Source organism: Bubalus kerabau, chromosome X (assembly GCF_029407905.1).
Source record: "Bubalus kerabau isolate K-KA32 ecotype Philippines breed swamp buffalo chromosome X, PCC_UOA_SB_1v2, whole genome shotgun sequence".
NCBI lineage: Eukaryota > Metazoa > Chordata > Mammalia > Artiodactyla > Bovidae > Bubalus > Bubalus kerabau.
In genome coordinates, this window is record NC_073647.1 from 96762479 (window position 1) to 96789050 (window position 26572).

The 26572-nt window shown below is 45.5% G+C and overlaps 1 protein-coding gene across 2 annotated transcripts in view; it reads right to left on the bottom strand.

The window, feature by feature from the left end:
- STARD8 (StAR related lipid transfer domain containing 8) overlaps positions 1-24579 on the bottom strand; it is an 81928-nt gene extending 57349 nt beyond the window's left edge. Inside the window, exons 1-2 of one of the 2 annotated variants that reach the window (XM_055563970.1) lie at positions 24366-24578; positions 9341-9374 (exon numbers count right to left, since the gene is read on the bottom strand). In XM_055563970.1, the coding sequence (XP_055419945.1) occupies positions 9341-9374; positions 24366-24410 (79 nt within the window). In that variant the 5' untranslated portion in view covers positions 24411-24578. Of the gene's footprint in view, positions 1-9340; positions 9375-24365 lie in introns of both variants that reach the window. The other variant, XM_055563973.1, reaches the window with a different exon arrangement.
- Positions 24580-26572: the final 1993 nt, after the last annotated feature.

The window sequence follows — 26572 nt, forward strand, 5'->3', positions numbered from 1 at the left end:
AGTCTTCTCCAACACCACAGTTCAAAAGCATCAATTCTTCGGCGCTCAGCTTTCTTCACAGTCCAACTCTCACATCCATACATGACCACAGGAAAAACCATAGCCTTGACTGGACGGACCTTTGTTGGCAAAGTAATGTCTTTGCTTTTGAATATGCTATCTAGGGTGGTCATAACTTTCCTTCCAAGGAGTAAGTGTCTTTTAATTTCACGGCTGCAGTCACCATCTGCAGTGATTTTGGAGCCCAGAAAAATAAAGTCTGACACTGTTTCCACTGTTCCCCCATCTATTTCCCGTGAAGTGATGGGACCGGATGCCATGATCTTCGTTTTCTGAATGTTGGGTTTTAAGCCAACTTTTTCACTCTCCACTTTCACTTTCATCAAGAGGCTTTTTAGTTCCTCTTCACTTTCTGCCATAAGGGTGGTGTCATCTGAATATCTGAGGTTATTTATATTTGATATGATATGATATCAATATGATATCTGATATATTAGATATGATATACAGATCTGAGGCTATGTATTAGGCATGAGGATACAGAGGGGAATGAGACAAAGTTTCTACCCTCAGGGAACCTACCTGCTTAGTGAGTGCTTCTCAAACTTTTGCACCATAGTACCCCCAAACAACTGAACAGGATGAACTCATTCCCTGCACAGCCCCGAGGAGCCACGGAAGCCCATGTAGCCAGTCACAAGTGAGAAACTTCCTGGACGTCTCTATATTTATCTTACAAATTCGTGTAAATTTTGCATGCTATTCCATTACCTACATTTATGCTTGTTTTAATTTAAAAATGATGTTTCCCTCCCTTCAGATCTTTTAGGGAGAATGAGCTATCCAAGCAGATGCTCTTGGAAACATCTTCTGGGAAAATCTTCTGCTTACCTCTAGCCCAGGGGGACAGAGACACCATTGAAAAGCAACAGACAGTAGTAGGCTTTTGTGTGGTGAAGGTCAAGATTTTGGTAAAGAGGTCATGTGTGTGCATGCATTCACACACATGACACATATAGAAGCTCTGTAGCCAGAATTGTTTGCTTTGCAGGACCATGTTTCTTTGGCACCCAGGTAATCCACACTTCAACCCTGCCAACTAGCTGTGAAGTAGGCATGTTCCTCAACCCAGAAACCAGAACTGGAAAGGACACCAGGGATTCTCAAAGGTTTTTTACTTCCTAAAAGACCTTTTGGTGACTGTGATTGAGAGACAAGATGGCATCCACATCCCAGGAACAGAGAGCTGAGAGGGGAGAAAATCAGGCAAGCTTACAGCTGCTTATGTAGGTTGATGAAGTAGTTATCCTGTGAGAGATATTTAGGGACTGGTAAAGTGCTTCCCTGTTTTTGATGGCTTTCTCAAGACAAGAAGCATGTGTTTCATAAAGTTTGAATGTTGTTCTGCCATTTGCATGCTCTGTTAATGGATTAGTGAACTCATTATTCATTCTGCTTTTTTTTCTTTGTTTTAGAGAAAGGTTCTGCATGCCAGCCTACTTTGATGATCTTCAGGGAAACAAGAAAAGGTGCTTCGACTTTCTCTGGGGCCATAGGTTAAAGGGAGCAGGGCATCTCTGGGGTCCAGATGTGCTGATAATAGCAGTGAGGTCAGGTATAATAGCGCCAAGTGGCAGAAGGGGGAGGTGGGGAGCGTTGGATATTCTGAAACGATTTCTCCTCCACTCCTTAAGAGTCTCTTTTGGCCTTTTTCTTTTTCCAAATCTTGAAGAGCTTTGTGTTTTGTTTTCAGTAAGGAGGCCTTTCCCTTCCCTGGTGGAATGTATTCCCTGAAATATCCTGCTCCAGGGGCACATGACACAGAGTTGGAAGCCTCTGTTCTCAGGAGTCCTACTTCCTATGTTTTCATTTTTCCTCTTGAAACATAAACCAAACCAACTCTTCCTGTTTCTGGTTTGGGGATGTGGAGAGTCACACAGCAGGGACCCTCTAGCAAACAGGTCAGAAGGGGCCTCTGAAAGCTGCCCCTTGGCTGCCCTGCCATGGGAGGAGGGCTGTTGGGATGGAATTTTAGTCCCATGGAAAGAGGAGAACAGCATCCAGGCTGTGATGAGGAAGCAGCCAATGCTGGTTCTGATGCCTGTTTGTTCTTCTTTGCTTTTGCCCTTACCCCAGGCTGATCAAAACCAGGTTGCCATGGAACTTTTATCAGCTGAGCTACTGATCTTCAGCCCTTGGGTACTGTCAGTCTGGAGCAAGTTTAGGGGAGAATCATCAGGGCTGTGAGAAATTGGGAGCTGGTGCTGTTCGCTCTCTGGAAAGACAGATTCTAGGAGGATATTATACAAGAGTGGGGACTTGGGTTCTAGTCTCAGTTTTACTACTAAGTGCTGTCTTCTGTTTTTCAGATGACCTACCTACTCTGAGCTTCAGTTTCACCAATTGCAGTGGGAGCATTATACTGTATGAGCTACAAGGCTCCTTCCATCTCAGACTTTGGGAAATTCTAAGTGCCAGCAGATTGGTCATAGAGAGGAGGAATATAACAACTTTGATGAGACTGCAAGGGGTGAAAACAAGACCACTGGGTGGAAGTTGTGAGGAAGATTCTGGCTTCACATAAAGAAGGACTTTCAACTGAGTACAGAATGAAAAGGAATGCTTGACCATACCTGGAGTTTGGACTGAGCCTGAGTGGATATATAGCAGGAATGGTAAAAAGGGAGCCTGTTAGCAATTGACCACATGACTAGAAGTCACCAATATTTACTTTTATGTGACCAACTTCAGTCTCCGAATGAAACCTTTATGGAACCTCCAAGAGGTGAAGTAGATTTGGTTGAGTGAAGCAACCCTGCAGCTCTGTCCTCCCCTCATATCTCCCAGTGAATCTCTGGGAACTCTAGAGTTCCTCAGAACTCAGTTTGTAAGCTACCAGTTAATATAAATATGGTCTTTAAGTGCCCTTCTTGTCTTGAGGTGTAGGCAACCTCCAAGTTTCAAGGGTTTGGTGGAAATGTGTTTTACATGGATCGGTACCATTGACTGCAACTCTTGGCCCTTCAAAGCCCTGTCTCAAGACAATTTGTCATCTGGAGCCAGTGGGGGCTCTGTGTTAATCTGTAATAGCTAGTTCAGAGCTGAAAAGATAGGGAAGAATGTCTGCTGAGAAAGAAGTCACTAGTCTAATTACCAGCAGTTCTTTCACTATGCCATCAAAAATAAATGGCAGTCCTTGCAGATTCATTGTTTATGTGAGGCCCTGTGCTTACTTAGTTCTGGGAATATAGAGGTCAGTCAGATGTAGCTCTTGTACACCAACAACTCATGATCCATGGGATATACAGAAAAGAAAAGAAGCAAATGCAGAACAGCATGTTGTGTTATAATAGAGATATTGACAAGATGGGCTTGTCCAGAGAACCAGAAGATGGCTTGACAAGCCAAGTAGGGGGGCTGGCAAAGATACATGCAGTGGAGAGTCCAATATGAGAGTTCATTGTATGCACAGGAAATACTGTCCCAAGAGGCTCAGAAATGTGTGGGTGTGGTGGCAGATGGAGAAAGAAAGATAGGTCATTAAGTTGTGAAGAACCTTAGTTGCCAATGCAAAAAATCTGGATTTTGACCAAAGGTAGGGAACAATCAAAGGTTTTTGAGCATGACCAAATTTTTCTTTTAAAGAGAGAACTCTGACAGCAGTATGGGAGGTGGACTGGAAGGGAAAGCAAGCTGTCAGGGAGACCAGTTAGGAACCATAGAAACCATCCATGACAGAGCTCTTAAGGGCCAAAATGGAGGACTATGACAGTGTGGGTGGAAAAGAAGGGACAGATTTGAGAAACATTACAGAGAAGTTTCATGGGCATGATTTGGTGACTGGATGGTAGCCAGTAAGAGAGGGAGGAGCCCAGGCAATTTCCATGATTCTTGCTTGAGTTACAGGGTGGATGATAGTACATTAAACAAGAAAAAGAATCCTAGAGAAGGAGAAGGTTTCCAGGAGAATGATGAAGAACTATGACTTTTAGTGTTGAGTTTGAAGGATTCACGTGAATTCCTGGTAGAAGTGTCCAATAACACTTCTCAGGTCCTTTCCAGATCTGTCATTCCATTTGCAATTCCCATTCCTCCACCCAGCCTGTGGGTAGCTGTTCTGTGCCACAAAGCCCTTATTCTGATCTTCTGGATTGGCCCAGGCTGCAAAAGTGGTCAACTAAGCTGTGCCTCAGGACATTTGCCTGGCCCATCTGTAAGCCTGGCTTTCTATTTTGCATTCCTGAAAGCAAGCATTGGGGACCTGGAATTCCCATCCCCTTTTGACCCCAAAAGAAGCTATTAGACTTTCCTCTATGGGTCTGGAAATCCTTTCCTTATCCCAAAAAACATCTTGAAATTGCCCTTTCCTCTGACCCTATCCTTGCCTCTCCCTCCTTTCAGTCTGACTCTGGCAGGAACAAGGGGTGGAGGATGACACAGAGTAGAGTACAGATGATCTTGAGACCTTCTAGTTCAACTTTCTTATTTTTCATACATGGAAATTGTGGCTCAGGCAGGGGAGACAACTAACTCAAGGTCACAGAAGGAGTTAATGTTAGATTTGGGATTAGATCTTGGAATTTTCAACCCATAGTCCAGTGTTATTTACCTTGGCTGAATTCACTGTAGACCACAGTTGAAAGATTTCCTGTCTCAAATGATAATCAATTCCAGGAACCCACTAACTCAGTCGATTTTTATACTACTCCAAGTTGCTGGGTAAAATATCTGTCAATTGCTAGATAAGCTATGGCCTGCCAATGTTCTTCATCAAAAGGCAAATGTTAAATGGCCAGATCTGTCAAGAATTAGTTACAATAATTTTTTGGTCTTTTTCAAAAGAAAGGGAGCTAATTATTATTATTCTGGTAATTTTCATAGGCTCAATGTTTTGGTATACTCTCCTCTTGAGCCTTAGAAGTGATGTTTAATAGCAACTTAAATAAATGTCTTTGTTTCTATTTTCTCCCTTTTAAACTAGTCTTCTCTGCTCTCCCAGAGCTGGAGGGATGGGTCTGGGGCATCTGATGGATGAAGTCTGGTGTTCAGGCCAAACCTGCAGCCAGGCTGAAGCCAGGTGGGTTGGGGATCCAGGACTCTTGTTACAGGCCAACTATTACCCCCACCCCCTCACCAGGTCACCTCAGCCATTTCAACAGGAGCTTGGAGAGAAGTCCCGAATGGCTATAGGCAACAAAAAAAGTCTTGTGCACTGGGAACAGGGGGCCTCAGGGAGGATTTGGTGTAGGGCAGTGGGAGGGAAGGTCAGCAGGCTTCTCACCTCTGTGGGCTGCTGGGAAGGGAAGCTAATGGGTTAAACAGAATTATAGGTTCTATAAGTCAAGAAGTCATTGAATTTCATTCAGAGCAGCAAGATACCTTAGAGGTCATTTGGACCAAGCACTTCACTTTATAATTGGGAACACTAGGGCCGAGAGAGGGGGAGGGACAGGCCCAAGGTCACACAACTGGTCAAAGACAGAGACAAAATGGGAACCTAGAACTTCTGGTACTCTGGTCAAGTGTTCTCACTTCAGTACCTGTGAGGCAGTTCAGAATGGTTCAGGTCAGAATTTGTTTGGAGGGAAGGGGCTCCTTTTAGGCTCCAGAACTTATTTCCATCTCAGGAGCAATTCATTCTTAAGTAATAGGAATAAGGAGTATGGAGTGCTATAGGGAGCCCGGGAGCATTCAGCAAGTCTTGGAGTGAGCCACAGAGGCCTAAAGGCCCGTTTGACCTGACAGTTTGTATAATCACCACCTGTGGTTTCCAATGCTTGGTATATATGCAAGGGGTGATTTGGAGTGATACATCAATATTTTGAATTATGATAGATATATGTGAATTCATTATGTATTAGGAAAGCTGTAACCAGTATCTCAATCCCTCATTTCATAGATATTTACAGCTTGGTGGTGGTTTAGTTGCTAAGTTGTGTCCAACTCTTTTGTGACCTTGTGGACCGTAGCGCACCAGGCTCCTCTGTCCATAGAATTTTCCAGGCGAGAATACTGGAGTGGGTTGCTGTTTCCTTTTCCAGGGGACCTTCCTGACCCAGGGATCCCGGGTCTCCTACACTGAAGTGAGGTTATGGTTTAAAATCAGTCTGAAGTAAAGAAACATAGTAAATACATACTGTACAGGATGAAACAATGGCAAAAACTGTGAAGTTGGTTCACCAATAAGTGCAACTTGGAGAATATTGTGTTAGTGGATGCTTGGGCCATGATAGCAGGATCATCAAAGGTCATTCAAGCCATCCTCCTGGGCCTGGGCAGTATTATATATGTCGAAGCCAGTTAGATGTTCCTAATGTTGATGCCTTTGAACTGTGGTGCTGGAGAAGACTCTTGAGAGTCCCTTGGACTGCAAGGAGATCCAACCAGTCCATCCTAAAGGAGATCAGTCCTGGGTGTTCATTGGAAGGACTGATGCTGAGGCTGAAACTCCAATACTTTGGCCACCTCATGCAAAGAGTTGACTCATTGGAAAAGACCCTGATGCTGGGAGGGATTGGGGGCAGGAGGAAAAGGGGATGACAGAGGATGAGATGGCTGGATGGCATCACCAACTCGATGCACATGAGTTTGGGTGAACTCCGGGAGTTGGTGATGGACAGGGTGCCTGGCGTGCTGCAATTCATGGGGTCACAAAGAGTCGGACACGACTGAGTGACTGAATTGAACTGAACTGAACTGAACGGAATGTTCTCCTGTGCAGATGGCACCAAAGATTTGCTCTGTCCATGAAACCACTAGGAGAGAAGCAGTAGCAAGACAGAGAAACCTTTGATTGACTAATCTTAATAGGAAGACGATTACATATGCAAAGCATACTCAGTCATCAGCTTTGAGTCAATGTCTTGGCTTTTTCTTCTCTAAAAGGTCCCTGGTCAGTCCTCCCCTTCACTATTTCCATTCTACTCTGGTGGAAACTTGCAAGAATGGCATATGAGAACAGAACAGGCTCAGTGTACAGATAGAACACTGAGAGTCAGAGAGGGGAAGGTTCTTAAGATCCTTCAAACATGAGTTGTGCAGTCAAGACTAGATCCCAGGCTTCTTGATTCCCAAATGCTTATTTCACATTTGCTGCCCTTCAATTCCTTATTCATTGCCCTCTTGGCACAGTCTCCTCAATCTAACCCCAAAGCAGGCATCTATAGCCTCCACTGAAATCCTGGCTAGTACAGCTCCCTTTCTTTAAGACCTTCTAAACTCATCAAGGGCCCAAGAAGCTGGTAACATTGGTCATATCAGAGAGGATTGCTGAGTGGTGAAGAGATAGGCATAGGGAGATTTTGTATTTTCATATCTCCTGAATTTTAAAACAGGTGAAAGCATAACCTCATCCCCCAAAATCAATAATAAATCAAGAGTTCTCTCCCTCCCTGAGCTATATCTCAAAAATAATCATATTTGCTCAGCACTTTGATATTTTTAATGCACCATTTCTTACAGTCATGCAAGAACCCCATGAAGTAAGCTCCATTTTATAGATGTGGACACTGGTCCAGAGAGAGGAAGTTCCATGCCTGGGCCCACACAGTGAATTGCTTATGAAATTAGGACTACAATCCAGGTCCTTTGATTTTTGGTGTCTTGCTGCTTCCACTGCCATATCCACATAAACTCTTAATTTGTTCCAGATTGGCTTTCAATCAGCCTAAGGCAATGCGTTCACATTTGTCCTTAAATAGACATTTTCAAACTTTAACCTAGAGAAGCAGCACAAAAGTCAGTTCTAGCTCAGTTCTGTAGGTGACAACTTCTTCTGCCTGGCCCTATCCTCTTAAAGACACTCCTCTTTCCTCTAGAAAACACAGACCACTCAAGCCACCTGGTGCCCACCCTCCCGGGATGCAGCCCTGGCAACTCAGCCTGGCACAGACAATCTAATGAGGCAACCTGGCAACTTCAGCCAGTGCTTTTTTCTGGGAAAGTCATTATTTCAGGACCTGAGGGTTTCTTTTTAGCCTTTGCAGCTGGTGTCTCTGAAATAGAGAAGTTTGTCCTTTCCCCACTATGGGCAGCCCACATATATTGTGCCCCCAGAAGTCTCTGTTGCAAAGTAGGAACTGTGTTCAGCAAGAAGCTCTGGAAGGAGATGGGGGAGGTTGGGGAGAGGGAGGCAGTGGAGAGAAACAGATGCATGCTGCATGCTGATCAAAGCAGTGTTCCTGCTCCACAACAGGTCCCCTCTCATCCACTGTCAGGGCAATGCAAATAAACACCTCTCCCTGCTGGCTCTTCCTTTTGAGCAGCCACCACCCAAGAACTCAGGGTCCTAAGGTGGAAAAGCCCTTAGAAGGTCACCAGATCCCTTCTCTGGCCTCCTTGTAAGACCAGTGACCTGGGGAGGTCCTCAGGAGCAAGGACTCCAGTTGTCTATTCCAACATCTTACCAAGATGCTCTGCGCAGGCTCTTAGCATCCCAGTTCTTAATTGGTGTCTTTCTGCTTCCCTGAGCCCCAACCCTAACTGCCATCTAGCAGCCATGCTCATTCAAGTCCTGAGCTCATCCTGATGAAAAACTGTAGCCAGTGGAAATGGCTGAGGTCAGGTTGGAACCAAGAGGATGACCTAGATGACCTCAGAAAAGCCCAGTTGATGCCAGGAGTCCAGGCTCTGGCAGCAAATTCATTTCTGGCCAATATCTTTCTTTCTCTTTCTCCCCAAAGCAGTCATCTCTAAACAACTGTGTCCTCTTCAACAGAAGGTAGGTGCTCCAGAATGCCACCCACTTGTTCACACCTAAGTGGAACACCAGAGGCAGAAGACAGTTAAGCAAAGAAATTTGCAAGAGAGGAAAAGACAGGGATTTTTCTCCCTCAAGGCTATGTATATCCCTTTAGTCCTAACTGACTCTCTTGGTAGATTTCCAAACAAAGTAAGCATTGGAAATATCACAGATATTGAACTCCAAATGCCAAGTCTCTTTCCTTCACCTCTTCTTACCTGTTCCCTTTCCCAACATATCTCCCATGCCTGATATACTTTTTAGTGAAAAGAAAGCATCTGAGAAAAAGGGAAGCATATGGCTGGCTGCCACTTGCTGATAGCTCTATAGGGAGACCTTCCCCTGGTTCCCTGACTGGAGAAAATCATCCATCTGAGAAACACAGAAGGTCTGCATGCTCATTCACCTCAAAAGACCTCAGAAGTGGACCTTGGGAAAGGAGCTCGGGAAATGCCCACTGGAGGGAGACAGAGGACATCTCCAGCTTCGGCACTAGGACATCAGCTCCAAGCCCAGACACCTGATCAGCTCATCTGTGAGGATCACTGAGAAGCTCAGTGCTATTGCACGCTACGTGTGAGACCCACCTTACACACTTACCGGCATTCTTCCTCCCTTGAAGCAATGGGAAGCACTGTAAAAGAAAGAGAAGAAATTAAGGCATTGCAGAGCCCCACAAAATATTAGAATCAGAAGGAATCCTTGAAGTCAGCAAGTTCAATCTACCCATTTTACAGAAAAGCACATGGAGGCCCACAGAAAAGGAAAATGAGGTACATGTCGAGAGCAAAGTGGAGCTTAGAAGCTCAGACTCCTGACTGCCCACTCCACACTACTTTCTCCCACTCCACTGACTGACTCCTCTGGTTCATGTCATTATCATAGAATAAGAGCACCTCCAAGTCAGGAGATTGGAGGCAGTCTGTGCAGGTCACAGTACTGTTCCAAGGCCTGACAATAAGAATTATCATAGAATCAGTCAGCATTTGCTTGGAACATACCATCCTTGGCATAGCATCAGCCAGATTAGAAGTAAGGTATGTTGGTGGAAAAAGCACTATTTGGAATTGGAAAGCTCAAGTTCCAATAGGGCTCCCTTCCCCTATTTATTGATTATGCAACATTGGACATTACCCATAACCTTTCAAAACTCACTTTCTGCATCCATAAGCCTAGGATAGTAATAATCCCAAGTTCATATATTTTGTAAGAAATTTCAACACACAAAAATATTTTAAATGGTAAAGAATATTATAAATTAACTCATTGAAAATATTTATAGAGCACCCTCTCCTCCGTGGATCACAGCCTTGTCATGGTGAAGGGGCTTGTGTAACTCAATGAAGCTATGAGCCATGCTATGCAGGGCCACCCAAGATGGATGGGTCATAGTGAAAAGTTCTGACAAAATGTGGTCAACTGGAGGAGGAAATGGCCACCCACTGCAATATTCCTGCCACGAGAACCCCATTAACAGTATGAAAAAGCCAAAAAACATGATACTGGAGGATGAGTCTCCCAGGTCAGAAGTCGTCCAATATGCTACTGGGGAAGAGCAGAGAGTAATTACTAATAGCTCTCCAGAAAGAATGAAGCAGCTGGGCCAAAACAGAAATGACACACAGTTGTGGATATGTCTGGTGGTAAAAGTAAAGCCTGATGTTGTAAAGAACAATATTGCATAGGAACCTGGAATGTCAAGTCCATGAATCAAGGTAAATTGAACATGGTCAAGCAGGAGATGGCAAGAGTGAACATCAACAGTGTAGGAACCAGTGAACTAAAATTAATGGGAATGGGTGGCTCTAATTCAGATGACCATTATATTTACTACTGAGGGCAAGATTCTCTTAGAAGAAATGGAGTAACTCATATAGTCAACAAAAGAGTCCAAAATGCAGTACTTGGGTGCAATCTCAAAAATGACAGAATGATCTCAAGTCATTTCCAAGGCAAACCATTCAACATCACAGTAATCCAAGTCTATGCCCCAACCATTGATGCTGAAGAAGCTGAAGTTGACTGGTTCTATGAAGACCTACCACAACTTCTAGAACTAACACAAAGAAGTTCTTTGCATCATCAGGGATTGGGGTGCCAAAGTAGGAAGTCAAGAGATGCCCAGAATAAAAGGAAAGTTTGGCCTTGGAGTACAAAATAAAGCAGGGCAAAGACTAACAGAGTTTTGTTAAGAGAACACACTGGTCATAGCAAACACCCTTTTCCAACAACTAAAGATATGACTCTATATATGGACATCACCAGATGGTCAATACAGAAATCAGACTGATTATGTTATTTGCAGCTGAAGATAGAGAAGCTCTATACAGTCAGCGAAAACAAGACCAGGAGCTGACTGTGGCCCAGATCATGAACTCCTTATTGCAAAATTCAGGCTTAAATTGAAGAAAGTAGGGAAAACCACTAAACCATTCATGTATGACCTAAATCAAATCCTTTATGATTATACAGTGGAAGTGAGAAATAGATTCAAGGGATTAGATCTGATAGAGTGCCTGAAGAACTATGGATTGAGTTCCATAACATCATATAGGAGGCAGTGACCAAAACCATCCCAAAGAAAAAGAAATGCAAGAAGGAAAAATGATTGTCTGAGGAGTGCTTGCAAATAGCTGAGGAAAGAAAAGAAGCAAAAAGCAAAGGAGAAAGGGAAAGATATAGCCAACTGAACACAGAGTCCCAGAGAATAGCAAGGAGAGATAAGAAGGCCTTCTTAAATGAACAATGCAAAGAAATAGGGGAAAACAATAGGATGCAAAAGATGCGAGATCTCTTCAAGAAAATTGGAGATAGCAAAGGAACATTTCATGCAAGGATGGGCACAATAAAGGACAGAAATGGTAAGGACCTAACAGAGGCAGAAGAGATTAAGAAGAGATGGCAAGAATACACAGAGGTATACAAGAAAGGTCTTAATGACCCAGAAAACCATGATGGTGTGGTCACTCACCTAGAACCAGACATCCTGGAGTGTGAAGTCAAGTGGGCCTTAGGAAGCATTACTATGAACAAAGCTAGTGGAGATGATGGAATTCCAGCTGAGCTAGTTCAAATCCTACAAGATGATGCAATTTAAGTGCTACACTCAATGTGTCAGTAAATTTGGAAAGCTCAGCAGTGGCCACAAGACTGGAAAAGGTCAGTTTTCATTCCAATTCCAAAGAAGGGCAATGCCAAAGAATGTTCAAACTACCATATAACTGTGCTCATTTTACATGCTAGTAAGGTTATGCTCAAAATTCTTCAACCAAGGCTTCAGCAGTACGTGAACCAAAAACTTTCAAATGTACAAGCTCCATTTAGAAAAGGTAGAGGAACCAGAGATCAAATTGCCAACATTCATTGGATCACAGAGAAAGCAAGGGAATTCCAGGAAAACATCTGCTTCATTACCTACACTAATGCCTTTGACTGTATGGATCCCAACAAACTGTGGAAAATTGTCACTTTGCTTATTTAACTTATGTGCGGAGTACATCATGAGAAATGCTGGGCTGAATGAATCATAAGCTAGAATCAAGATTACCAGAAGAAATATAAACAACCTCAGATATGTAGATGATACCACTCTAATGGCAGAAAGTGAAGAGGGAGGAACTAAGGAGCCTCTTGATAATGGTAAAAAGGGAGAATGAAAAAACTGGCTTGAAACTCAACATCAAAAAACTAAGATCATAGTATCCAGTCCCATTATTTCATGGCAAATAGAAGGGGAAAAAGTGGAAGCAGTGACAGGTTTTATTTTCTTGGGCTACAAAATTACTGTAGAAATTGACTGTGGAAAGCTATGATAAACCTAGATAGCATATTAAAAAGCAGAGACATCAATTTGCTGACCAAAGTCTGTATGGTTCAAGCTCAGGTTTTTCCAGTAGTTATACAGATATGAGAGTTGGACCATAAATAAGGCTGAGCACCAAAAAATTGATGATTTCAAATTGTGGTGCTGGAGAAGACTCTTGAGAGCCCCTTAGACTGCTAGGAGATCAAACCAGTCAGTCCTAAAGGAAATCAGTCCTGAATATTCACTGGAAGGACTGATGATGAAGCTGAAGCTCTAATACTTTGACCATCTGATGTGAAGAACTGACTCATTGGAAAAGACCCTGATGCTGGGAAAGATTGAGGGCAAGAAGAGAAGGGGGCGACAGAGGATGATATGGTTGGATGGCCTCTTTGACTCAATGGACATGAGTTTGAGTGATCTCTGGGAGATAGAGAAGGACAGGAAAGCCTGGCATGCTGCAGTCCATGGGGTTGCAAAGAGTCAGCTACAGCTTAGCAACTGAACAATAACAACATCATCAATGCCCTACAAGACACTATAATAGATGCTAAGAATATAGCATAGATTTAGATAGATAAGGTCCCTGTCCTCATGGAGCAGGGACAAATCATAAATAGGTAAATAAGTCAATAAGTAAATTATAGCTATCAGTAAGATCCAAGAAGGAGAAACCTTAAAACCAGGATGAGGTAGAGAGTGATAGGATAGATGGAATAGGCAGGGATTGCTTTAGAAAAGGTGACCAGAGAGTGTCTCTCAGGGGTGCTGAAGTTTGAGCAGAGGCTTGAATGACAAGAAGGAGCCAACAATGTGACAATCTGTGTACAGAACATTCCGAACAGAGGTTGAGAGTCAAGTGCCAAATTATGCAGGGTTTTGAAGGCCAGGGTGAGGATTTTGACTTTGATTCAAATGATGTTAAGTAGCTATTGGAGGGCATAGAACAAGAGACTGGCAATAGCTGACTTACATCATGGAGAGATCACTCTGGCTGCTGTGTGCAGAATGGATTGTGGAACTAAAGAGGAAGCAGGGAGTCTCTCTCAGAAGGCCTTTGCAGTAGAGCAGGTAAGCAATGTTGGTGGCTTAGGTTAAAATGATAGTGGTAAAATGTGAATGCAATAGTTAAGGAAGAAAGAAGGGTTCCTCTTAGAGGTGGAAGAGATTTCTTGCCTATGCTCCTGCCTTCAAGCAGCTAGTCTCCAAGCCAACCAAAATCTTATAAGGAAATGAGTTGCCATAGTACTTTTCACCGCTCTTATCCTTGCACAGATTGCTATACCAGGTGCAGACACTTGACCACAATGATTTCTAGTTCCAGGAGATTAATATAAGCCCTGCTGCTGCTACCGCTGCTAAGTCATTTCAGCCGTGTCCGACTCTGTGTGACCCCACAGACGGCAGCCCACTAGGCTCCCCTGTCCTTGGGATTCTCCAGGCAAGAACACTGGAGTGGGTTGCCATTTCCTTCTCCAGTGGATGAAAGTGAAAAGTGAAAGTGAAGTCGCTCGGTTGTGTCCGACTCAGCGACCCCATGGACTGCAGCCTACCAGGCTCCTCCATCCATGGGATTTTCCAGGCAGGAGTACTGGAGTGGGGTGCCATTGCCTTCTCCGAATATAAGCCCTAGAGACCCTGAAATGAAAAAAGTCAGATCTACCTTTGTAGACTGAAAGACAAAATCTGGTGAATCTCCAACCCACAATTGGCCACAAGAGAGAGTAGGGGTAAGAGGTGTCCCCCTTGAGTGTTCACTGGCAAAATCCTCAAGAGACATTAGTCTCATGGAGATGGAAAGTTCTAGAATGAGATAGGTATAAAGAGAGGGAAACGCCCAGTTGAGAGAGACTAATGAAATTCTCCTACAAAACTCCAAAGTGGACCCATGATTAAGCAAGTCAATATAATTTTCAGTGGTGGACAAAAGGGGAGTAAAAAAGAAGGTTGAAGAGGTGGGAGGGAAAGTGGAAGCAGGGCCCCATGAGATCCTAAATGTAACAGTTCTGGAAAATTAGGAGATGAACTGGTGGGTAGGACACATTGTTACTCTGAAATTGTATTCTATTCATATTAAATTCTCTCCTCTCCTACCCTAACCACTAAAGATGTAAGAGAATTAAGGATCATTCAGGAGCTAATTAGGCTTTAAATTTACACAGGTATTTGCAGGTTATAAATAAGTAAGCTATCACAAAGTAGACTGTCATAAACAAGGTAGGTTTTCTTATGCTCATGTAACACATGAGGAAAATGAGGCCCAGAGAAGAGAAATTACTTATCCAAGGCCACACAGCAGTAAATGGCAGAACCGAGTTTACAGTTTAGGCTGATGGGACTCCCAGTTTTATTTTATCCTATTCTTTTCTCTCTGGGGTCCAGGATAACCTGGGCCATGAAATCCACTCTGCTTTGGACCCTGATCCTGGCACTATTTTGGTAGCTGAGAGGCTTACAGGGGAAAATGGGGTATGAAATTTTACATCACAGAGTTTGCTACAGGATGAAAATTCTTTTTGTTTCTTGGTTGTAAAACATATTCTTTTACATGGAGATTCTGGACAGAGGAGCCAGGAGCCCAGCAGTTGTAGAGATAGGCACTCTGGAAGATCAGGATTGGTGGTAACAACTGGTTCCCATCCAGTTGGTTACCATCCAGTGACTCATTCAGTTATTCATTCATTCACTTACTCACTATGAGCCTCTAAGGGCCAGGCCCTTTGATAGGTACCCAGGGCTTCAGAAAAATTAGATATATTCCTTCCCCTTGAGGAATTCACGGTCAAGTGGGGGCGAGGGGTAGGCCACAAGTACAAATCATCACAATTCCATGTAAATACTGGAAAAATCATGACAGGAGTAACATAAATAAAGTCAAGGAGGTATGGAAGCATGAGATTTGAGGAACAGTGTATATCTGGCTGGAGAGCCTAGTGCCAGACAGAGAGTAAGAACTGGGTGTGGAGCAGTGGTCAGGGCCAAATCATGAAGAAACTTGTAGGTCAGTGTGATAGAACTTGAACTTTATCCAGAGCCCAGTGGGGAACTCTTGAAGGGGGCTAATCAAGGTTTATGTTTCAGGATGCTACTCTGTCTGTTGAGTGAGGAATTGGGAATCCGAGTGGGAGAGGTTAGGTAAAACTTGAGACAGCGAGGCTGGAGAAGATTGGGTCAGTGGCCTTTGGGATCAGAACAGAAGGGACTAACATATGAGCTGTCTACATAGTGGGACCACAGTAAGTGACAGGATGTGGGAGGTAAAAAGAAGTTGAGGATGAGTCCAAAGTTTCTGGCCTGGGCAACCAGTTAACAGCACCAGGTGGAGGTGCTATTAACTGGGGTCAGGAACAGAGGCAAAGGCCTGATTGGGCTAAGTGGGAGGGTAATTTTCCTTTTGTAATGAATCTCATTCTGAACCTCTCAGATTTGAAGCCTGTGTGGAACATCTGCTCAGAACTGTACAGTAGCCCCCGCAGTGGACCTGCAGATACAAACTTACACAGAAGCAGACATGGTTCTTGTGTTTGAGGTGCTTGCCAACTAGTGGGAAACAGAGTAGCTAGACAGAAAGAGACAGATACAGAGTTTTTGAGAGAAAAAGAGAATTTTATTGAAAGAGTATAAAAAGAGAGAGCCGGAGCCCAAAGGGGGATGGATACAGGAAGCTGGTCTCTGAATGAGAAGTCAAGGGGTCTGAGAGGGATAGTTTGGAGGCCATCCACAAAGACTACTGACAGGCTTTGTCCAGACCTGAAGAGTTCTCAGCATCATTGGTGGATTCAGAGCTCAGCATTCCAGCATCCTCTCTGCTGGGCCTGCTGGCTCTATGCCCAGTCCTTGCCCTGCTATCTGAAGGCAAGTCAGTGGGGACTTTTCGTCTTTTCCTTGCCTGGCTTCCCTGCTCCGCCTCAACCCCTGGCCAGTCCTGTGCCACAGGCCCCAGCCTAGGGCTGGTCATGAGAGCACGTTCTTGACATTCCAGCCTCCCCCAGCCTTCTCAGGACCGCACAGAGCCCCATTCACAGCCTGAGCCCGCTCCTTAGTGGGCCATCACCACCCTCAGGCCCAGACTGTGTGTTGCCAAGAAAGACTGTGGCCACTGTGGGAAAGAGACTCCCTGATGCCTCCATAGTTGATTCCTCTGTCTCTTGGGGTCTCTCTGTCAGGAGAGGGTTCAGTGGCTTTGGTTACTTGTATGTGCATGAGAGTACACGTGTGTTCTATGCACTCAGACAACTTCCTTTAGGCTGGGCCTAAAATAGAGGCTGTGTTGGGCTGGACACAGGGGTGGATAAGACACAGGTTGGATCCTTAAAGGAGTTCACAGTCCAGCATGGAGGTAGCTGGGTACGTGGAGGGCGGTGTGCAGGTGAGGGCTGGATTGAGCCTGCCACCAGGTCTTCAGTTGGAGCATTGGTGTCATGGTGTCACTTTTAAACCCCATCGCAGTGGCCTGGGAACATGTGTTCACGGGTAGGGTGTGAAATCTGGGTGTGAGGTGGTGTGGTCCTGAGGGATGCCAATTTCTTCTCTGGAAAGAACAGAAGAGACATTTAAAATGGGAGAGAGATTTAAAGTGGGACTGAGTGATAGCAGGCATTCTGGTCATGTGCCTTTGACCAGTTCTTTGCTAGACCTCAGACCTGTTGCCTATAATGATAGGTGGGTCCATGATCATTCTAATCCTTTCATCACAAGGAAGAAGGTGAAGGACAATTCCAGCTGGGAAAAGACACTGTGAGAAAGGATTTCAGGAAGGCCTTTGTAGAACTCAAACTGGGACAGCATTTTGAGGAATCCCAGAGTGTTCTTTTTTCCTTTCTCTGAGGGTGCAAGCTATCTCAGACTAGCTTGAAATGTGTGAGCCTCTCAGAAGTTCTGACTCTCCTCTCCCACCCACCAGAACTACCATGGTCTAATAACCTACCCAACCCTAAAAGGGGATCCAACCTGTAGCCTCAGGGATGCTGATCTGTATATCATTTTCTAACTCACCCACTGACAGATATCCTGCTGCCTTGGGCTCTTTTTGCCTTAATTCCTTCCTGCCAGTCCTGGTGGAGTGTTTTTTGCTCCTTCCCCACTCCCCACTCCTCACTTGGCCTGCAAGGCCATGCCAGGTCTGCCTCCTTGCCTTTGGGCCCGTATCACCCCAGCCTTCTCCAGCTTCATGCCCTCCTGCCCTCCCCACCTCCACAAGAGGCAGAGAGCTGGGCTGGAGAGGAGAGACAGCGAGAGGAAAGAGAGAGAGCACAAACAGCTGCAACTCCCAGGGGTTCTCTGGACAATCTCAGGAATGTCACATCCCAAAGATTTGATTTTCCCACCAGCCAACAGGGACCCTCTTTCCTGCCTAGAGCTTGGGAGTCCCTCTGGGAGAGGGGCCTTAGACAGGGTGAGTGCAGTAAGGGACTGGAGAGGGGAGATGTAATGGTACCACAGCAGAATGGGGCCTCTTTTCCAGACTCTGAACTAGTTTGACCCAGAGTGGGAATAAGGGTAGAGATAGGAAGAGCGAGTGGAATGGCCTAAACAGCTCACTTCCTGAGCCTAAGGGTAGTAATATCAGTGTTTCCTTCTGTCTTTTTATCTCCACAGTATGTCACCAATTCTAGGCTTTCTTTGGGCAGGTAGAATTTCACCCCATTCTATGGATGAGGAAACTGAGGGCCCAAGCCATGGGCCCAGGATAACAAGAGCAACCTATGAACTATCTTTAAATTTAAGTCAACTTTTCTAAGTATGTACTGTGCAGCAAGCCCTTTCACGTGTCACCCTTGCAATCAATTTTGAAGTGGGGACTATTATCCCCATATTGTAGATGAGGAAACTGAGGCTCTGAAAGGGGAAGAAAAGGCAGAATCTGGGCTGGCAGTTCCATTTCCAGCAGCTACTACATTGTATCATTATACTGCATTCTTCTCTGAAGCTCCCAGGGGGACCCAGGCCAGATTAGCTAAAAAGGCCAGAGAATTTTAACTCACACCCATTTCCAGGGCCTCAAACTCCATTTTCCAAATGCAGAACTTCCTTTCCTCTGCCCCTTGGCAGTTGCAGCCTTGGAGCTGCTGATCTAACTGGACTCCAAGGTCCCTAGTGGCAGAGGCTGCTCAGGAGTGGGCCAAAGGGATGGGATCAAGGAGTTCCACTCCCTAACTCCACTGTGAAACCTCTGACCCCACATCAGCACAGGCTGCCTGAGCTGCTGCTCCGTGTTATTGTTACTAGTGACTTGGAAATGCAGGCCAGGCCAGGGCTCCCAGAGCTTCTCAGGCTATTCTCCAGCCCTAGGGGCTGCTGGGAGGACTGGCCTTCAGGGCAGGCTCATTTGTCTGAGCCTGGGCTCAGCTCCACTCCCCAGGGAACTTGAGTGGAAATCACTGACATTTGGGGAGCAGATTTTTTTTCACTTAGCTTAAAAGTTCAGAGAAGTATATATTGTCAACTTGAAAAAAATTGCACAACCTAAAACTTGAGAATTACTTGAGAAATTCTTAAGAAAAACTTGAGAATTTTATCTGACAGTCTTTCTGAGGGCTTCAAGCCCGGAAGACAACCTCTCAGATAGCTCTGAAGGACTGCTCCAAAGATGTAAAGGAAGAGCCAGGATATATGGAGCTTTCAAAGACCAGAGAGTTGGAATAGCAAAAGATTACTGTTAATTAAATAAAACCAGATATCTCAAGTTAATGAATGTAGCACTTTTCTGCGTATGGGAAGATGCAAGAGTCTTGCTTTTTTTTTTTCAGTCAGTGATAGTAAGTATAATGAGAGTTATTGAAGCTGGAAGGACTTTCAGAGATAAACCAATCTAACCCCCTCATTTTATAGGTGGAAAAAAACTGAGGCAGAGATTACATAAACATAGTGGAAAGAACATAGATTTTGGACCTTGATTACCTGTATTTAAAATCCCAAGTTTATCACTTAATAGCTGTGTGACCTTGGATAAATTTCCTAACTGTTCTGTATTTCAGTCAAATGAGAATGATGAGCACCCACCTTGCAGAGTTGATTGTGATAGTGAAATGAGTTAGTATTTGTGAAGGACTTGGTACAGTGTCTACCATATACCATGTGCTCTATAAATTTAGCTAATCACTTCTTTCTGCAGTGCTTTGGGCTGGGGCGGGGGTGGGGGCACAGTGTAGGGAACTGGCATTGCCAATCTGCAGGTTTCCCCACTTTCTTCTTCCTCCACCAGCCATATCATCAGGCATGTCCTCCACTCCCTGTAACCCCCACTCATACTCTTTTTGGTACCAAAGAAGCTGAAGGCAAAGTAAGAATTTGTGTCCAAAACATGAGTCAGAGTCAAAGCTTTGATTCCTATTCCCCATTTTACTTCCTTAGTGCCCATGGGCACTTCTCCCACTCCCCAGAACAAATACTGTCTAATCTCAGATGTTCTTTAGCAAACTTCACCAACTGTGCTGAGATGAGGCAACTGGAGGAGAAGGGGCAAATTCTGGAGGTCCTCACCCCTATCCCTCGATTTTTCCAGCTGTGCTGTTGCATAAAGTACCCTAGTCTCCAGTTAAACTTTTCCTTTGCCTTGAGAACTAGGTGGATTTGCACACACAAGAGGGGGTGCTTGAGAGTGTGTTCTTGCGTGAACTCAGGAGAGCCCTCGTGCACATCTGCACTCATAAGCCTGGCTGTGTGAGTGTACAGTGCCTGGGGAAAAGCATGGCATTGTTTGTTGGACCAAAACTGGATAGCTAACCTTGACAAAGCTTCCCAGTTTACAAGGGATTTTTCAGTCTGATTTGTTTTGCCTCCCATAGAAGCAGGTAGGTGAGACAAGGTTATTACCACATGCGTTTATGTACATGCGTGTGGCAGTCCTGCCGGAATTGCTGTTATATTCTACCAGAGACAAGCTGTGTTTGGCTTTTGCCACAGAGCAAGTAGGAAGACTACAGAATATGTGAGGATCTGGCTGTGTCCTTACCCCATGTGTGACCTTGGGCACATCTCTTCCCCTTTTTGAGCCTCAGTTTCCTCATCTGTAGTTTCAAGAGAGGAAAAGGGAGGGAGAAACAGATGACCTCATTGAACCTAGTCATCCTTGATATTGTGTGATTAGCTTTGTCTATTCTAAGGGGAAAGAACTGAGGGCCAGCAGGGAGTACTTGATCCCCTCAAAGTCACCTAGAGGTCATGGCTGATATGGAACTCCAGCTGTATTCTCCACCTCCCAGGTCAGTGCCATTCAGGACCTAATAAGCTCGCCTGATACAAAGAGAGTAACATAAGAGAGGATCCATGTTCTGGGCACTCATGATGTGCATCACAACATGCTTGGTCTGGAATGGGGCAAAAGGACACCTCAGAGAAATGGTCCTGTGTGTATGTATGTGAGTATCATGCATACATAGTGCCGCATTGAGAGGTCATGGATACCTTCTCAACCTTCACTGGCCTCCAGGGAAGACGCATCAGACATGTATGGAACTATTTACACTGAGTTCATCTCACATCCAAACACCTTACCCTTTGGCTACTCCTAACTCCAGCACAGCTCAAGGCAGTCCTGGACCCTGGCCTGACCTCCTCCCATCTTCCCAGTAACACTAACTTCTGAAGTATCACCCTTCAGCTCCCAAACAGGTTGTTTCTGGTCCTAGAGTCAGACAGGGCCAGAGGAGAGGGCTGAAAAGGAGTGTGGCAAAGGAGCCAGTGAGACTTGAGTTCTTAACCCTGGAGTTGCCAAACATGGAATAACCTTTGTTCTTTGCTCTGATGCTCCCAGTGAATAGTTCGGAAATCTACTGCCAGTGAGTCATGTGTGTTGACCACTTATTCCATACCAGGCACTTTAAAGACACAATCTTCCCAAATCCTCATAGCATCTCTGTGAGGCAGGCCCTGATTAGTGTTATTTTGCAGACAAGGAAACTGAGGCTCACAGAGGACTTGCTTAAACGCACACAGCTCATGTGTGTGTGTGCGTGCGTGTGCACGTGATGGGGTGGGGGCTGGGATTCCAAGTTTCTTTGCTTCCACCCTCTTCAAACATCCTCAGCTGATGGAGAGCTCCATGTGGTGCTGGATGCTAGGAGCTCAGTTTCCCCATCAGGACCACAAGAAGGTCGAATGAGACATCTGAGATGGCCCTTTCAGCTACAGCAGGTTCAGGCATGGCCATGCCCCTCCCTGTAAGCAGCTTCTGCATCTGCCACAGCTCCCTCCCACACAGCCAAGCAATTGCTCACAAAGCGCCCAGCTCAGAGAGGCAGGGTGGCTCAGGGCATCCCATACCCCTGACTGGGTTTACAAGCCCAGAAGTCCTGCCTATTTGACTGGGTCTGCAAAGCAGTAGTGCTGGAAAAAGAGACACAAGACTCAAGGTGTACCTAGGTCTGGCAGGCCGCCTCTTATTCTGAGATCTGTGTGTTGATTCATGTCTGCCACAACCCTGTGTGTGCACGTGTGTCTTTACGCTGTATGCATGCTTCTGTATGTCTAATTGTGAGTGTGCCTGCAAGCTCATGCATGGGAGAGTGTTTGTGTTCATGCATGCCTACCTCTGTATGTGCATGTGTGCATGTGTGTGAGTCTACATGCTTGTGGATATGTACTATCTGTGTGTGCATGTGTGATTCTGCATGTATTTGCCTCTATGTGTATATGTGTGTGTGCACACACTTGAATGGTGTGTCTATGCATATGTGTGTGTAGCTGAGAGTATGCAGAAACACATGTATAGGCTTCATCTTTGTGGACATGCACATGAGTGAATGTGTGCATGTGTGCTAATGTCTGGGACCAGGGAGAGAAGTCCCTGACTTTTTCTTGAGGGTCTCTGACCCTAACAGTCTCTAAGAGACTGTCATTGGTTGAGAGCATTTGCCAGGAGTCTGACAGATTGGGGTAATGAGTGCAAAGGGATTTAAATCCATGCCAAACACCCAGAATGGTTCTCCAGGGAGTGGACAGTCATATCAGTCTGGTGTCCAAGCTCATAGGTACTTTCACCTCCCCCTTGCCCTGTTCTTCTCATTGGCTCCATCTCTCATCATCTCCTCCACTCCTTACTGCCATGGCAGCCACCTTCCTGGCTTTCACATCGCTACTTGGGCCCCTCCACACCATTTCTGCCCAAGGCAACTGGAGTGATTTTCTTAAAACTGTCCACAACTATATCCATACTTTATTGAACTCCTCCATCCCCTAAAACAACAGTCCCCAGATTTTGGAATTTCATGGATGAGGAAGGCAATATTTAAATAAATGAGGAAGGGAACAGTCAGAGTATTGGAAACTTTATTTTCCTGAGGACAGAAATTTTAAAAATCTCACACTTCTATTTCATTAAAAGAAATCATTTGAACCCCACCCCCATAAGAAGTAATAGTAATCTCTAAATAAAGAATAGTCCTTTGACTTGAATTAATTTAGCTTTCTGCAAACTGCAATGCATTAGCCCTACCCTTCTCATGTTTTACTGCAAATGAGTGAAAAGCTCATTTGAGAACCTCACAAGGTGAGGGCCAGGAACCCATGGATCAATTCCAAATTCTATGGGAGGTAGACTCTTGTCCTCCATCTCCAGCTCCTCTCTCCTTAAACCCTGCGATAAGGCACATGATGAAACCAGCCCTTCCTCCAACCCATCACTGCCTCCAGACTCTTGCTGATGAAGTTCCCTCTGCCAGGCATGCCTGGAATGCCCCTCCCCCCATTTGGACTGACAAACTTCTCTTCCTTCAAGCTCAGCCCGAATGTGACCTCCTGTGAATCCATTCCAAGCTCCTCCAAGGATGCCAGCTTGACTTTCATCCTGTCTTCTATGTAGTCAGGCTAGTTGTCGAAAGTTCTCCCTACTGGGTGCAGCTATGGGAAGCCATATAGTGTCAACAAGACTATGGATTTAGGAGTTCGGATCCCAACTCTGCCAACCATATCTGAGTGATCTTGTAAATATTTCTTGATCATTCATAGTGTCCATTCCCCATCTATAAAAGCAGGAAAACAATGGCTTGCTTATGGTGAAAATCACCATCACAGTTGACAAACAGAAAGTGCCTAAGTCTGACACATACCATATATGAAATAAATATCAGTTCCCTGATTCTTTAAAGCAGAAATCATATCCTCTACATCCTCATGGGTCCTGCTGTGCTTGTGTATCCTGCATACATGCTTGTGTATCTTGTGTACAAGATATTGCAAGCACTCAACAACTATTTATTGACCAACTAACTATCTAGCATAGTGTCTGGCATATGTCTTGATAAAGATGTAACACTTTTCTTACCTCTTCTTTGAGGACAAAAGCTATTTGGTTTTTTGTGTAATTCCTGTGGTGCCTAGCACAGAGTAGGTGTTTAATATATGTTGAAGGAAATTAGTAGCAATAATCATAATAATAGTTACCATTACTTGTATGGTATGGATGCTACATGCCAGGCATCACGCTAGAAACTTTACACCCATTGTCTCTTATATTTCCATACATTTAATATGTAAACAATAACACCAACCTCACCACCCTATAAAGTTGGTGTCACTATTGTCTTTATTTTAAAGCTGAGGAAATGGAGGCTCAGAGAGGCTAAGAATCTTGTCTTTGTGGCAAGGGCAGGGAAGCAACAGAGGCAAGTTTTAGAAGAAGAGCCAGCCAGCTGTCTTATTTCTGTGAGAAAGCAGTAGAAGATCACAGAGCTGTTGTCAAAGGTAAGACTTGAACCCAAGCCTTTCTAGCTCCAAGGTAGTCTCAGAAGCCTATCTGCCTTCCAGCCAGCACTCAGTGGTCCCCAGCTGCCTCCTTCAAACCAGAGCAGTGGAGTGGGCTGGGGCTAGGTAACCTCTTACCTTCACTTTCCTGAAGCAAGCCCAAAACACGTCCAACAGAGGCATGGTGGGGTGAGGGGAACTGGCAGGGCCCAGCAGAGCTCTGCTGGGCACGGCTCTCTCCCTCTCTGGGGACCAGGCTACCCAGGACCAGGGGCTCAGCCAGAGCTAGCTCTGATCCGGTGCTCCATCAGCGGCTCATCTCGGGAAGAGGCGGAGAGCAGCGGCCTGAGCTCAGCTTGCCTGCACTTTTCCTGGAGGGCCCGAGGGAGGGAAGGAGGGAGGGAGGGAGGAAGAGAGACTAGCCGAGGAGGAGGGGCCAGGAGGCGGGTCGCTGATTCAAACTCGGCACCGTTAACCAGTTGGCTGGTACTGGACAGCAATGCCAACTGAAATTCCTTGAATTTCAGCTCCCATGCTTGGAGCATCCAGCCTGCTGCAGCTTACCCGCCAGTCCTGCCACATGCACGCTGGCCTGCTTGGCTCCTGCCACCTGCGAATGACACACCAGCCCTTCCTGGGGGCCTCTGGGTAAAACCGAGACCACACAGGGACACTGGAAAGAGTGCCAAGGAAAAGCACCCAGGGAGGAGAGCCCTCGACCTGAGCAGGACTCAGGTTGGTGTGGAGACACAGAGGGGAAAGGCCTTAGAAACCTTTTCTAACAGGAGGCTCTGGGCCCTGGGTCACAGGGTCATCCTCCTCACCCTGCTTTAATGTCAGGAATCATGACTCACTCTGGCATTTTGGGGAAGCCCTCTCCTTTCTGGGCCTCAGTTTCCCAACTGTACAATGAGAGGCAGGCTCACAGGTCACTAAGTCTCAAGTCTGTTGTATGGCTCCCATTTGGAGTTAGCCACAGGGCAAGTCTGTAGGAAAATCCCTTCTGGTAATTACTACCCCTCTCAGAACTGCTGTGCTGCCCTTAGGCATCCATAGGAAGTCAGGGAATGCCCCAAAGAGAACCCCAGCTCTCAAAGATCATTTTCTCCATCCCCCTGCCTCAGAGCATCACAGCTTTCTCCCAACTCAGATATCCTGGCTATGTGTCCTTTTCTGAACATCGAAGCAGATGACAATTTCCCTTCTTTATCCACTCCTATGCTCAGAACACTCCAGTTCTAGTTTAGCCTGGAATTTAGTCTTGAACCCCCTGGATGCACTGAAGTCAGCTCTTTCCATGGAAACAGAGTTAGCACTAGCCACTTCTAGAGGCTTTTTGGGCAGGAAGCCATTAAGAAATAATGATTCCCCTCCCCCACTCCAAAGCTTCAGCAGGCAGGGCGCCATGGCTGATGGCCAGAGGGTCCCAGGGACCGACCCCAGGCTTGGGTCTCTTGGGGGATATGTCATCACAAGTCCTAGAATAACTTACTCCTTCTGGCCTCACTTCCCTTTCTAAGATTCATGATGGTCAGGCAAAGGGCCAAATCCTGGGGCCCGAGAAGATCTTAAGCCTACTTTGAGCAAGCCTTTGCCTATGTTTGAGGACTTTCCTCATCTGTGGTTTGGTCCAGAGGTTTGTCTTGAGGGTCTCTAAGGATCCCTCCAGCCCTGCTTACAACTTACTCTGTGGCCCTCAGTTTCCTTATTTACACTCTGGGGAGGTTGTGATAACGGATCTCTCACCGTATCTCTAGCCTCTGGGCCATCTCAGATGTTTGTTCTGCTGGGCTCTGTCAGAAGGATATTCAGACACAAGGCAAATGGTTCCTTCACACCCACCTCCAACTGTATGCATGCTCACGAGGGGAAGCCCCCTGCCTGGGGCAGGCAAGTAACACAAGAACCTAGAGTGGAGCAGTGTTTCCTCCTTTGAATGTATCTCCTCTTCCCCCTCAGCCAGATGTTTGCGGATGGAGAGCCACGGAGGCTGTGCGGCAGGAATGCAGGCCTCCCAGAAGGACCCCCTTCATTAGATTCCAGCCTCTGGGCAGAGGTGCACCAGCTGTGCCTTTGGACATTCATTCAAGAGGCAATAGTGCAGAGCATACTGACTTGAGAGATCAGGAAATTTCAGTTCTGGGCCTCTCACACTAGTTTAGCTTTGAGCTTGAGGATAGTAGCGTTCAACCACTAAGCCTATGAACTATCGCGCTGAACTGTCTGGATTCAAATCCAAGTTCTGTTACTCTCTAACTAGGTGACCTTCGGCTGCCTTAATTTCCTCATCTGTTAAATGGGGGATAATAATAGTACCTACCTGGTTGGGAGATTTAAATTAAATG